Source organism: Arachis ipaensis, chromosome B07, assembly GCF_000816755.2.
Source record: "Arachis ipaensis cultivar K30076 chromosome B07, Araip1.1, whole genome shotgun sequence".
Lineage (NCBI taxonomy): Eukaryota > Viridiplantae > Streptophyta > Magnoliopsida > Fabales > Fabaceae > Arachis > Arachis ipaensis.
The window spans coordinates 96,246,374-96,259,283 of record NC_029791.2 but is presented as its reverse complement, the minus strand read 5'-3'; the positions used below and the strand labels follow the sequence as shown (position 1 = coordinate 96,259,283).

The 12,910-nt window shown below is 35.1% G+C and overlaps 2 protein-coding genes across 4 annotated transcripts in view; both read left to right on the top strand.

Annotated features, from left to right (window-relative positions):
* Positions 1 to 2,626, top strand: part of LOC107610075 (MLO protein homolog 1) — a 5,137-nt gene extending 2,511 nt beyond the window's left edge. For all 3 annotated transcript variants that reach the window (XM_016312147.2, XM_016312146.2, XM_016312148.2), the window contains exons 11-14: positions 14 to 187; positions 265 to 300; positions 1,805 to 1,933; positions 2,017 to 2,626. In XM_016312147.2, the coding sequence (XP_016167633.1) occupies positions 14 to 187; positions 265 to 300; positions 1,805 to 1,933; positions 2,017 to 2,415 (738 nt within the window). In that variant the 3' untranslated portion in view covers positions 2,416 to 2,626. The remainder of the gene's footprint in view (positions 1 to 13; positions 188 to 264; positions 301 to 1,804; positions 1,934 to 2,016) is intronic.
* Positions 7,452 to 11,989, top strand: LOC107607462. The gene is made up of 2 exons (XM_016309415.1): positions 7,452 to 7,488; positions 11,037 to 11,989. The coding sequence occupies exons 1-2, from the start codon at positions 7,452 to 7,454 to the stop codon at positions 11,987 to 11,989; spliced, it is 990 nt and encodes a 329-aa protein (XP_016164901.1).

Below are 12,910 nucleotides of genomic sequence, written 5' to 3'. Positions count from 1 at the left end.
TTGCAATTTGCAGATACTTTTATTGGTTGGTACGAAGCTTGAGCTAATAATAATGGAAATGGCGCAAGAAATCCAAGATAGAACCACAATTGTAAGAGGGGTGCCAGTGGTGGAGCCAAATAACAAGTATTTCTGGTTCAATCGCCCCCAGTGGATCCTATTCTTGATACACTTCACCTTATTCCAGGTGTGTGTGAGTGTGACATGCTTATTTTGCAGTCCATTCAAATTATTATAATCATATATTTTTTCGTTTTCGTGCAGAATGCCTTTCAAATAGCCCTTTTCCTCTGGACAGTGGTAAGTACTAATTATACATTATCTTCTTGCATGATTAAACCCTCTCTGATATTACTCGTCAAGTTGAAGTTGAATTAAATATAGAGAAAGTTTAGACGCAGCACTTTTATTAAAATTTGGCTAACATTTAACCAGCAAAAAAAAAAGTGAATAATTTTATACTATTAGATATAATTTCACACCATTAAAAATACTAATGATGATTAATTCATAGTTACAAATTGCAAAACCTATTGGCCCTAGCACTCCTCTTAAATATATTTTGGGCAATAGGGTATGCTTCATAAATTAAGAACACAGAATGTAGATACATATAAAAAAAACTCTATAACTCAAGTCAATATGAGTGAATATTTTAATATATTTTGGTAGGGTTGGTTGAAAGTGATTTGTAATTCTAACCAAATTCTATATATAGACTTTATGCAAGTAAATCGACTTCATTGATATCGATTTATCAATGATCTTCAACGGCTGTAAATCGATGATTTAGTAGGATGGTAAATCAAAACCATTTATTTCGATTTACTAGGAGAATAATTCGAAACCCATTGATTCGATTTACCATCAGCTTTTCAACTCAACGTTTAAACCCTACTAAATCAAAGCTATCTAACTCGATTTTTCCTGAACCTACTAAATCGAATCATGTTAATTCGAATTATATTTAGAAGTTCAAAATCGAATATAGTAAATTCGATTTATGAACATGTTTTACCCATTGCGAAGTTTTTTATAAGTGATTTGTAGTAAGAATAGCCGATTTCAGTTTGTAAACGGGAGTTTGCATAGAATTGATTTTTCAAACTTGATTTTGATAAAAAGTAAGTTTGTGTTAAAGTGATTTATGTTTGGTAATCTTTATATCAAAATGGATTCTAATCAAGTAAATATTGTTTGGATTACACTATTTAAAATTACTTCTAGATAAAAAATTACTAAAATAGACATCAACTTAAATAAATTTTTTAATTATTCTATTATTTTAATTTAGATATTTAAATAGATATTATTAATTAAATTTATAATAAAATTAATATTTACTTACTAAAATAAAAATAATATATAAAAATTGGAATACAAGAAGGAAAATAAAGGGTAGAATCGATAAAAAAAAATTCAATGCTAACGTGATTTTCTAAATGCAGAAGCTATAATTTCTAGTTTTTTGTAAACGTACGTTTAAGAAGTAAAATCACTTCTGGATTCAGTATTTCAAAGAGTTGCCAAACATAAAAATGGGACGTTCAAAACACTCAAACAAACTTCTCTCTTCTTCATCAACGTGAACTCCAAACACACCCATAATTAGTTTGTTAAGAGTCACAAATGAATGGTCATACGAGAATAATATTTTCATGAGTAACTGGTCGTTTTTTACATGAGGTTATCTTCTGTTACAATCGAATTATAATCACCGGATCACCTTATATTATATTTTTGGCTTCCTAATGCTGCTACTTTATAATAATGGTAATTTTTTTGTTCTTCACTATATATGCAGTATGAGTTTAAGATCAAGTCTTGCTTCCATGAAAACTTGAAACTAATACTGATAAGGGTCATCCTTGGGGTATTCTTACAATTCATATGCAGTTATATTACATTCCCCCTCTATGCCCTAATAACCCAGGTATATACTATTTACAACTTTTCTGTCTTGTCTCTGTAGCGCTAGCTAGTTGAATGAAAGCAAACATGTTCATTTTCTTGCAGATGGGATCACACATGAAGAAAGCAATATTTGAGGAGCAAACAGCAAAGGCCATTAAGAAATGGCAAAAGACAGCAAAGAACAGAACAAAGTTAAGGAAAGCAGGGATGGATAATGTTAGTAACTCAGGTTACATGAGTGGAGAAACAACACCAAGCCAAGGAACATCACCAATTCATTTGCTTCACAAGTACAAGCCTAGTAGCAACCACACAGATACTGAGAGTGTTCTCTATTCTCCACGTTCATACCCTTCTGATACTGAGTTATCTGAGACTGAATTAGCATATACTCATCATCATCATATTCAACTCAATGAGATTACAACATCACATGGACATGGACCACCAAATAACAGACAGGAAACTCATAATGTTGATTTTTCTTTTGACAAGCCTTAAATTTGAACCACTTGTGCGTGCATATGCCAATGGCACCCTAATTAATTAACCCTTCATGATATTAGACAAATTTGTGTTCGAAGTCGCATATATAGCAACAGAAACTAGAAAAGATTTGTGACCTGTCTACATTTTTGCTAAGGTTATGTACTTGATTTTATTTTTGAAACAGAAATATAGAAATAGAAAGATAGACAGGAATATTTTTCTATCTCAACGTATAAAGTTATAAAATTTTTGTATCTTGAAAACAGAAAAGATGTTGTATTCGGTGTGCTTGTAAAAAGGAATATAATAATTAAGAAGCTATGGCTTGGTATTAAAATAAAAAGTTAGGCCAAATAAAAAAATCAGGAACCAACCAATTCTTTTTAGTCAATAATTTCCTAATAATTTTTTCTCTTGAAGTTTCTCTTTCCATTTTCTTGATCTTTATTCATCTTGCCATTGATAGTTTTTTAATAAAAATGTTTCATTAATATTTGAATCCATTGCTATTTTTTCATGTCAACACAACATATTAATTTATCAAAAATCTTATTCGTACACCAAAATTAATCACTAAAATCAACCACTAATGTATTTGTATATATATACATGTGTGATTTAATTTATTTTTAATGTATATTTATATTTCAACATGTATTTTATAAATATATTATAAATGACTAAAATTCAATCTATTGAGTTTGAAGAACTAACAACATATTATAAATGATGACTAAACATTATTATTGGATTAAAAATAAATTATATGTGTGATTAGTTTGCTTAAGTGTGCAGAAAATTAATATAAAATAAACTGTCCCAACAACTAGCTTCTGACCCAATAACATACAACCAAAGTCCAACATTAGTTTAGATCCAATAAACACTCGTATCATTATATTTGATCCAAAGAAAGAGTGGCTAATCTACAAAGAAGAAGGAAAGAAAGAATCTGGCCCAAAGACAAACACAAGTCCAACTAGGCGATCCAAGTCCATTCATTCAAATTGGTTGCAAACTAAAGAATGAAACTACATTTTCATTTGAACTAAACCATAAAGCCACCGAACTAAAGTCTCTCTTCTTTCTCTTCTCTCTTTTTCATCACCCACATGAAATCACAAAAGAAAAGCAAGAAAAAAGGAGAAACTCTGATTAGGGCTAAATCAAAGTATAAAAAGTGGGTTACCAATTTAAGCAAAGAAGAAGGAAGTCAAAGAAGTTAGAGCTAAAGGCAAATATCACATTCGAAGGAAAAATCACAAAAAGTATTTCCAAATTTATGTTTCATTGAAGATTGGTGAAGAAACATTCTCTTTGCATGCATCGAATTGGAAAGCTCAAGATTTGAAGATCATGGAGCTCTGTTGTGAATCAAGAGTGAAGAAAGAAACTTAGGGGCAAAGTTCAAATGCACGGCTCAGATTCAAGAAGTAATTTAAAAAAGGATGAAAGAGAAGATAGAAGGTATGAATACATGTATGATTCAGTCACTGCTTCTACTCTATCTCTCTTCTGTGACTCCGCTACTGCTACTGGTTTTTTGGAGAAGAAGTCAAATGTGCTGAAGTAAAGTTTCAAACTTTGGAAGCTTCACTCCTCTATTAAATGGGTGAACGGCCAAGGATTGAAGTAAGGAGTGAGAGCACAAAGTTTGGGTTCTTATAGTTTACAGAGCTATTACATTCTTCTCCTTCATGGTTCTTATTGAATATTCTGTTTTCTCAATTTAATCTTTCTTTGTTTCAATGAAAAAAAGCAATATAGCAAGGAATGTATGAAAAAGCCATTGAGTTGAAAAGATAGTTAGACTTGGAGAAAAAGTCAAATGTTTATTTCAGATATCCTTTGTATGTATTTCTGTTTTGTTGTCATGATTCTAAGGGGATTCCCTTGCAAGTTGGGTGAGCACTTTGCAATTGAAAGCTAGTGTGAGTTCTTAGTCAAACATGGCTTGAGTAGAAGCTGGGTTTGTCCTAAATTGGACTGGGTAGAATCCTAAGAAAATTGGAAAGTGTAATCTTGTTCAAAGATAGTAAAATTCTGTCATTATTGTGATGGAGATTGGATGTAAACTACATTGCACTGTGTAGTTGAACTAGGATATTTCTGATATGCATGCGTATGTGCAGGTGTCACGCGACGCGAGCATTGGCCACTGCCAAGTACTCTCGCATACGTGGACACGGCTTGTGTATGCGAAAATGACCGTTTTCACATCATGCATACACATGATATGTCATGCATACGCGCGGATCCTCTTCTGTTTTATACTCTCGCGTACACGGGAGGTGGTATGCTTACATGACCTTCCAATTTCAACATTCATGCGTACGCGAGGGGTGACATGTGTACACATGACCACCATGTTTTGAAAAAAATTATATTTTTGTGTTTTTAATCATTCTTCGAGCCTTTCAAACCCCTGTAAGCTCTGTCATGAGTCTAGAGCCAGCGTAATAGAGGGTAATGGAGTTATGGAAGAAGCCTAGTGAGTTGATATGAGAAATGATGGTGAAAAACTATGATTATGACTATGAATGAAGTAAAATATGATTTTGATGATAATTGATGATGATGTGAGTTTGGTACTTAATAAGAAAAGTATTGGGTTTTGAATTGTGGATTGATTTGGCATGGCTGAATGAAGAGAATGAGCTAGAATTGAGAATGGTTGTGAGGATGGTGGTCATATCCCGCTCACATGTTAATGAGAGATGAGATATTGAGGAATGGTGATTAACTATGAGTAAGGTATTGATGAGGATGAGTATGATATCTTAAGAATGAATGGAATATGGATAGTGGTGACTGAGAATACAATGAGGGTTTCTGGCCTGGCAAGGATAGTGGTATAATCCCACTTGCTTAATGCGTAAACCATCATGCAGGGATGGTGGTTTTATCCCACCTGCAGTAAAGATGGAGGTTTTATCACGCTCACAGACTAGGAAAATTTTGTTTGGCAAAGACGGAGGTGTGATTCCGCTTGCAGATTGAATTGTGTAGCAAGGACGGAGGTGTGATCTCGCTTGCATATTGTTTTGTGTAGAAAAGACGGAGGTGTGATCCCACTTGCATATTATCCTGTGTTTGGCAAGGATGGTGGTTTAATCCTGCTTACAGATTGAGTTATGAATGTAACCCGAGTAAGGATGGTGGTGTAATCCCGCTTATTCGAGGTACCCAGTAAGGATGGTGGTTAAATTCCGCGTACTGTGGAGGCAAGGACGGTGGTTTAATCCCGCTTGCGTGTTCCGAGTATGGATGGTGTTTAATCTCGCTTGTTCATGGAACCTACGGGTAAGGACAGTGGTTAAATCCCGCTTATCCGAGTTGGGTCTGGCAACATAACTGACGCGTGAGCTCATGGCCAGTAGGACAGGCATGCATCATTTGTATCTATGTGACATTGTTTGAGTGTGTTTATTGTATATGTGGTTTGCCGATATGATTATTATTATTTAACTGCTATCTGTCATCATTGCTATAATTGAATTTAGTTGTGTTTGAAGATCATTACTTGTGTTTGATGTTATTGATTAACTGTGAGACCATGTATATGGATGTTGAGATGAAATGGGAAGAACTTGAGACTGAAAGAAATCAGGATGAGTGAAAGGTGAGAGAAATAATAAAGAATAGGCTGAGAGGGACTTGAGGTTTGATGAAAAGAGAAGGTGCGAGTGAAAACCTGAGATGTATGGATATAGTTAGTTACACCTAGCATACCTTACTGTTTTTCTGGTTTATTATACTTCTAGGCTTGGATTTTCTGTCTGTTAAAGTTTTAGGATTGCTTAGAGGATTCATGTAGTCTTTACATCATTTTTGCTTTGGAACTGTTATCCTTTCTGAGAACCCTGAAAGGGATGATGTTCTCATCCGTTTCGGAAATTTTCACTTTACAAGTACTGGACGTGATGCACCTCGTTGAGTGTGCCAGTTTCTCTCTGAGTGGTAAAGTCTGAGTTTTAAGGAAAGTTCTGCTGAAATTTTTTATAGGAGTTTGAGTGAAGTTGAATAATAAAAACTGGTGTTATTTTCATAAAAAAAAAACTAGAGACTTTGTTTTGAAGTTTTATTTGGTTAATTTTGATTAAAGAATTATGTCATGAGAAGTTTTGGTGAATTTAAAATATTTGAATGTGATTGGTGAAATGAAATAATTTTTGAATATTCTTTGGAAAGTCTCAAATTTAAAAATGAAGCTGGAATTAGTTTTAAAAACTTGGTTAAACCAAAAATGAATTTTATTTAATTAATTCTAAATTAAAAGATTCTGATTTGGGGAGTCTTAATGAAATTAAAATAAGGGACAATCGAATTAAGTTACTTGGTTTGATTAACAATAAAAAGAGTAAATGAATAATTAAAGTTTTAAAAAGTTAGTTAATTATTAACTCTAGGATTTAGGAATAGGAAGTGTGATTATGAGGTTTTAATAGAACTAAATATAAGAGTCGAAGAAAAAAGAGATAATTGAGGAATATATAATTAAGTTGTGACTTCTAAGAATAGTGCAGAGTTAAGGAACTTTAACTATACTCTAAATTGAAATTGAGGATTATGGAGGTTTAATATGTTAGCCTATAAAGTGACTAATTAAAGAATAATATAACGAGCTTGAATAAGAAAGAAATGATGGTGTTTGAGTTAGCTTGAGGTTGATTATAAATAATTTTTTTCTATGAGCTAATTTATTTGAAACATTGACCTTGAGTCTAGGGTATTGTATTAGACGCCTTATATCCGCAAACCGTATGTAATAGCCTAAGTCCAACCTGGTGAATATTAAAGTATCTAGAGTAGAAAGTGAAGTTGAGTTGATAGTTATGATGATTACGTTGTTATAAGTTCATTAATGAGAAATGAGAATTGATTTAAGGCTTATGACAAAAGAGAGAATTTGAGGTTTATGATGAAAATTGTGATTTAGATTTATTCTAGCTATTATGATTTATGATGAATTTTATGATGATTATTGATTGGCAAGGATAGAGGTTTTGTCCCGCTTGCGTAATTATGAAATATTTATGATTAAGACGATGGTTTTCGGTGATTATGATGAATTTGATTATGATGGTTTTGATTGTTGATAATTATTGATTGGCAAGGATGTGTGTTTTGTCCCGCTTGCGTGGTAAGGACGTAGGTTTCGTCCCGCTTGTGTTATTGATGAGGCACCGTCACTGGGCAAAGAAGGTGATTTTTTCCCGCTTACTTAGAGTTGCGGTGTGGATGTGGAAAAGATGGAAAGACAATTTTCTTCGTATTATTTCCTCTGAGTCAGGAAAAGGTGGAAAGACACTCTCCTTCGTATTATTCCCCTACATAACGGATAGACAAGTTGAGGTTGAGGATTTCCTCTCTTGTGTTATGATGGACAAGTGGGGTTGAGGATTTCCTCTCTTGTTACATCGGGGGATTGGATAGAAGGTTGAGGATTCTCTTCTATTCAATTTCTGATTATAGTGTGAACGAGTTAGGTCGAGGATTCTCTATTGTTGCATCACAATCTCTCTCTGATTGTGAAGTGTGAGGGCACTATATCCCAAATAGCATTGCCTCCAGTGAGATAGTGGAAGGATGAGGATTCCCTTTTTTATGTTCCTCTTGGGGATGCACGACAGAGAGATGATATCTGGATTAGCTACTGGATGTGTCAGTTCTGACAGTTTAACCGACACGTGAGCTTACAGTCAGTAGGACAAACATGTATCATATGCATTTGTTTGATTTGTTTGGGTGTGCATTTTGTTGTTGTGTTGTGTTTATGTGATTTATCTGATTATGTGCTATATAATACGTGCTTTATATGTATTTGCTTCTGCGTGATTAAATTATTTGATTTGATTGTGTTTGCTAGTGTACAGAGGTAATGGAGGTTGAGGCGGATTGACTTCAGATTGCCCTTAGACTCTGGTTTATATGTCAAATAGATAAGAATGAGCAATGGTAGTTTGTTGGGTAGAAAGCCTTTAGACATGACTTTGATTCCTAAAGAAAAGATCTAAAGATTTACTTTGATTTTTTCCAAAGCATATATGGCTAAGAGACTTGTGGATTTAAAATGTTATACAGCTAAATGAAAATGATTTCAAAACAAATAAGTAAAGAACGCAAGCTTTCATAAAGATAAACTTTCCTGAGATAAACATTGACTAGGTGCATTTATTTCTATTAAGTTTGTGGCATTTCTTTTTCCTATGGATGACCTTCGGGTTAGGTTCTCACCCTCTTACAGTCCTATATTTTTCAGAAAATGGACGAGGACGCCTTTAAAAAGCTTACTGAGCATTGGATGTGCAGTAATTTATTTTGAGAATTAGTTTGTATCTAGTTATTGTTTTTTCTCGCCTTGTTATTGGTTATGCTTTTATAAAGAAGGATAGGAATTTGTAATCGTAATATATGTTTGTATATACTTGTATATATTCTTGCATGTGTAAAATGTGTTAAGATGTATTGGTGTATATATATAAATGCATGTTTGTACAAAAAAATATACAGGTTTTAAAAGAAAAATTTCTACGGATTTCAAGTAAAGGCTCCTACTTATTATAGTTATATATAGAAATAGTCGTAATATCCTCACTATTAGAGTGGCAGAGTTAGAAGCATGACATTCTAGTGGTGAGGGTGTTACAAAGCATATGGGAGTTCAGGAAATGGTTGCAATGTTCTTAAACATGATTGGTCATGGAGTAGGTAATAGGATGATACAAGAAAGGTTTCAACACTCTACAGAGACAAAAATTAAAAATTTTCATGAGATATTGGTTACTTACTTGAGGTTGTCTATTAAATATATTAAGCCATCTGATCTTAGGTTTCACATCGTTGATAGAAAAATAAGAAATAACCAATGATATTGGCCATTTTTTAAAAATGATATAAGAGTAATTGATGGTATTCATATTCCATGTGTAGTTAGTTCAAGTGATCAATCCAAATTTATTGAAAGAAAAGAATATCCAACACAAAATATAACAGTTGTATGTGATTAGGACATGTACTTTATTTTTGCATTACCTGGATGGGAAGGCATCGGCCATTATGTCTGTGTATTTGACAAGACTATTGTAACTTCTATCATGAATTTTTTGCATCTTTTTTCAAGTTAATTTTTATCATATTCTTGCAAAATGAGCTATATTTACTTGGTTATTATATGATATGTAACTAATTTTATTATTTATTAGGTAAATATTATTTGGTAGATGCCGATTATCCAACACCAAAAGAGTATATTGGTCCATATAAATGTGAGGGCTATTATCTTGCATATTTTAGGTGCTCCTTTGGATTTACAAATCATAGCGAAGTATTCAATTATTATCACTCAAGCTTAAGATGCACTATATAGAGAAGACTTTTGGAGTGTGAGAAAATAAATTTGCTATCTTGCATATATTTCCAAGCTCAAAATTAAAACTCAAGTTTAGATAGTGTGCGCAATAATGGCTATTCATAACTTTATTGGAAGACATTCTAAAATAGATACTAAATTTAATCAATATGAAAATGTAAATATTCTTGATATAGAAAATAATAGTTATATTGGTGAAAGTTCTTATCAAACTTTAACTGTTAACTCTTCTATAGAAATGGATCGTGTTCGAGACTCAATTAGGGATCAAATTTATAATTACATGCAATAGAAATAATAGTATTTTTATGTACTGATTTTGTATAACATATTATATTATCTTTTATGTACTTTATTGATATTCTATCTTTTAAATTAATATTTATTCACATTAACATGTTAAGATTTATGTGTTTGGTGAAACAAGTTTTGGTGCATATCAAATTATTGTTTTAGTGTAATCCTAATTTTGTTTGAGTTTTTGACTTCAGGTATTGGTCCGACCATTACAAATCCAATATTATAAATCGGCTTTATCATTCATAACTCGGCATTATTCACATTATTACCCAGAAAATTGGCGTTATAGTTCGGCATTGCAGTCATTACTCGGCAATTTACGTTATTAATCGGCGTTACAGTTACTAATCAGCAATCAATGTCATTTATTAAAAAGTAACGTTACAAATCAGCTTAACGGACTGCTTCACAAATATGAAACGTCCAACCTGACATTTACCCTTATTATTGCTCTTTAATACAGACAATAAAACAGGAACATAACCGATTTATACATTATCACCTATAAAAAGGTATGATCTTCTATTCTAAGGGGACATTGAATTTTCAATACTAACTTAAGCTTCGGAGTGCCCTTGCAGGTACACTCCCCCCTGTTTCTTGCTCAAAGCTCTACGCGATTGGACACCCTCTCGGAGTGAAGCTCAGATTATCACAAGATTTAAAGGTCGGCACCGAAGGCAATAGCTCGGCGTCGACTCCCAGAGACTGAGCTCTCCCTCCAGGTATCCATACAAGAACAATTGGCGCCCACCGTGGGGCCGAAAATATAAAACTTTCCATATATCATCGGCCTCGAGGTTCCCGTTTGAAGTCATGGCTGAACAACCTCCACCCACGCCATCCGAATTGCTCTGGATGGTGACCGAGTTGCGGCAAGCCGTGGCCGAGGAGAACCAAAGAATGGCAAATCAAATTGCCAACTTGAATAACACTAGAACTGAAAACAATGACTAACAAGAACGGACGGAAGAAGCTGAGCAGCAGTCAGGGCCAACACATGTCTCAAACACTGCTCGACCGGAAGAGGAGCAACCCGAGCATAATGAGGAAGCTCGGCAAGACAATGAGAATGATGATCAGGAAAGCTCCCCTGGACCATTCACGGCTGAAGTGATGAACTTCGTGCTACCCCGGAGGTTTACTCTGCTGACCACCCTAACTCCCTATGATGGGTTAGGTGATCCGAAGAAATACATCAAGAAGTTCACCTCCATAATGATAGTAAACGGTGCATCTGATAAAGTTTTATGTCGTTGCTTTCCATCTTACTTAGACGGTCCTACACTTGATTGGTTTTGTTCTTTGCCTGCAGGTTCTATTTCTCGATTTCGAGACATATCAAAACCCTTTGAGGAGCACTTTGTTGGATCGGCCATCTACTTACATGACCCCGATTATCTGAACACAATCAAGCAAGGCCAGCACGAAAGCCTCAAGGACTACATGACGCGCTTCACAAAGATAGCCCTAAGTATACCCGACCTCCACCTCGAGGTGGAGCTACACACCATAAAAAGTGGATTGCGACCAGGAAAGTTTCAGGAAACTATTGCTGTGGCCAAACCTAAGACTATGGCCGAGTTCCGCGAAAAGGCGAAAGGTCAGATCGACATCGAGGAACTCCGGCAAGCTCGAAAAATAGAAAAGCCTCATTACAGAGATGACGACAGAACTCGAGACAGCAAGAAGAATTTCAAACCAATTCCACGATATGAGACCTACACCAAATTCAACACCAAGCACGATGATATCATCAAGGAGATCTTGAATTCGAAATTAATCAAGCCACCAAGAAAAGCTGGCAATTACCCAGATTCAAAAGGCACTGACCGATCAAAATATTGCTCCTTCCACCCGAAGCATGGACACAATACCGACGACTGCGTCATCACCAAAGACCTACTGGAATGACTAGCTTGGCAGGGTCACCTAGACAAATACATCAGCGGCCACATGCAGCGGCGAACACCTCCTTCTGGAGACCAAAGCTCGGTTACACAACATGGCCGAGATAGAGACTGACCGAACAATAGCCATCCTGACCTACCAACATGTACAATTAACTGTATTTCCGGAGGTTTTGCAGGTGAAGGAGCCACAAGCTCGGCAAGAAAATGATCTTACCGAGCTATACTTTCCATCAACGCCAATCAAAGTCAACAGCAGCCGCTGCCGACATCTCCACATATAACATTTCAGACAGCCGATCATGACAACAGCGTAGCAAATCTGGATGATCCCGTCGTAATCTCCCTACAGCTCGGAGATCTCCTAGTTAAAAAGGTGTTGCTCGACCCAGGCAGCAGCGCCAACATTCTCTTTTACTCAACATTCCGGAAAATGAAACTAAGCAATAACGTCATCCAACCTTCCACTGGTGACTTGGTAGGATTCTCAGGTGAGCGAGTCCCGGTTATGGGCTCTGTGTGGTTACAAACCACACTCGGTAAGTTTTCCTCGTCAAAAACTTCAGACATTCAATACTTAGTTGTTGATTGCTTCAGTCCCTATAATTTAATACTTGGCCGACCTTTCTTAAATAGGTTCGGCGCTATAGTATCTACAATTCATCTTTGTGTTAAGTTTCCTTTGCAGGACAACACAATTGCAACCATTCACAGTAATGCCCGAGAAGCCAGGGAATGCTACAACAATAGTCTCAAAAGACCTAACTGTAACACAAAAGCCCAGATCCACAATATCAGCAACATGAAAGACCAACACATGCTGGCCGACCTTGATCCCAGAGCAGGAACACTAAAAAGGCTAACCCTAACAGAAGACCTAGATAAAATCTATTTCACAGAAAACACGGACAAATTCACATACGTC

Coding starts and splice junctions, on each gene's coding strand:
- LOC107607462 (XM_016309415.1), top strand. CDS start 7,452: ATGGTTTTCGGTGATTATGATGAATTTGATTATGATG. Junction 7,489..11,036: donor TGATGAATTTGATTATGATG/GTTTTGATTGTT, acceptor ATGACTAACAAG/AACGGACGGAAGAAGCTGAG.